Here is a 1666-nt window from a genome sequence, read left to right as displayed (position 1 = left end):
TCCAGAGGTGCCCCTTGAGCTGACCGCTTTACCTGCTCTTTTATTCCACTTTGTGCTGCTGATCTCTAGAAGGGCATGTCCTTCTATCTTGGTCTCTTGGAGCATGAGGATGTCTGAGGGCTCCGCTTTCATAAGATCCTTGACTGCTTCTATTTTAGAGGGATTCCCCAATCCTCTACAGTTCCAAGAGACGAGATTCATTATTTACTAGAGGGGGTGTTGAACCCTCCCTTGGAGGGCCTTGGTCTGGTGTTTCGCCCAATAGACATTTCTATTGTGGCTTGGCTTCCTTGTGTTTTAAGTCTTTCTGCCTCCTCCTCCCTTTTTTCTTTACGGGATTTCCTTCCTACTTTTTTCAGCTGGCGCTCATAGGTTTCATCTTCTGAGGAGCCGGAGCTTTCAACTGGTTTTTTCCTTGCTATCTCTGCATATGAGGGGTTGGATGGGCTTCCCTGATTGGCCTCACTTTGGATTGGTTCCCCTACTTCCTTATTTGGTGGAGGAATATCCATCTGTTCTTCATTCTCTTGGGCTGGGGTATCTTGAGGATTCTGGGCCTTCTCTGCCCCTTTTGGGTTTACTTCTGTTTCCTGGTTTGCTTTGCTGCTGCTAGGGTCTCCTTCCTTGGTGCCTTTGCCGGTGCCTTTTTTTTTTTAGGGTGCGTTCTTCTGGACCAGACTCCATTGTTCCCCGTTCTGTTTATCTGCTTGCTCCTCTGCTCTCTTCTTGCAATTCTTTGCGAAGTGGCCGTGACTATGGCAATGTCTGCATTTAAAAGGTAACTGTTCATAGTCCAGCTCCTGGACATGCGTCCACCCAGCTACAGTAAGTTTGATGGCTTCCGGTAGCCCCTCCTCTAAATCCACTTCAACGCAGATGCGGGCACATGAATACTGGTCTTTTCTCGTTGCCTGATCTATATATTTTCCCAGGGCGTTACCTATGATCTGAAGGGATTTTTGGTTCCAGCAGTGCAGAGGCAAATGAGGAAGTCTGACCCAGACCGGAACAACTGATGGAATGTCCTGGGTGGGGTCGAAGTCTGGGGACCATTTGTTCAAATAAAGGCCCTGAGGCCCCATGAAATACGGTCCGTTTCTAAAGATCAGACCTTTGTCATCAGGGTTTTCAAAAACAAACACAAAGAAGCCCTTACCTACGAAGTAGCTTTTAACTTCTTCTTTGATCAGAGGCTTCCAGTTCCTTTGAATCCAATCCTCCACTGACTTAGGAGATGGCCAGAGGCCTGTGAACTGGCCTATCAGGCCTCTCTCTGCAAGGTTCAACGCGGCTTTACAGGTTTCTTCTTCAGGTAACGCTACAGATGGAATCGAGTCCAGCTTTTTAACGAATTTCTGCTGAGAAACCGAAGGGGGGCACTTAGGGCCTGAAGCTATCAGAGCTCGAAACACAATCACCTCCGGAGGTGTTGAAGGGGGATCAGGGTCCCCAATGCCCTCCATTGGAGCGGCAGAGCGGAGCACGATCTGAAGGGCGCTGGGCGCCGAGAGGTAAGGCAGCCTGCAGCAGGCGGAGAGAGCTAGCGCGCGCAGGAAAAAAATGTATTGTTTAACATTTTAACTAAGTCAAATTTATTTTATGTGTTAATCTTAAATTTTAATTATTTTATGTAAACTATAATTGCACTATAAATAAAAAATTCATA

The 1666-nt window shown here is 47.2% G+C and overlaps 1 protein-coding gene across 1 annotated transcript; it reads right to left on the bottom strand.

Annotated features, from left to right (window-relative positions):
* Positions 1–653: 653 nt before the first annotated feature.
* Positions 654–1463, bottom strand: LOC149240983 (uncharacterized). Its single transcript, XM_089370394.1, has one exon. The coding sequence runs from the start codon at positions 1461–1463 to the stop codon at positions 654–656; it is 810 nt and encodes a 269-aa protein (XP_089226520.1).
* Between the last annotated feature and the right edge of the window lie 203 nt (positions 1464–1666).

Source organism: Pinus tabuliformis, chromosome 8 (genome assembly GCF_031772625.1).
Source record: "Pinus tabuliformis cultivar Carrire ecotype Pingquan chromosome 8, CPIR1, whole genome shotgun sequence".
Taxonomy (NCBI): domain Eukaryota; kingdom Viridiplantae; phylum Streptophyta; class Pinopsida; order Pinales; family Pinaceae; genus Pinus; species Pinus tabuliformis.
Note: the sequence above shows the minus strand (reverse complement) of the source record. Positions and strands in the feature narration are given on the sequence as shown.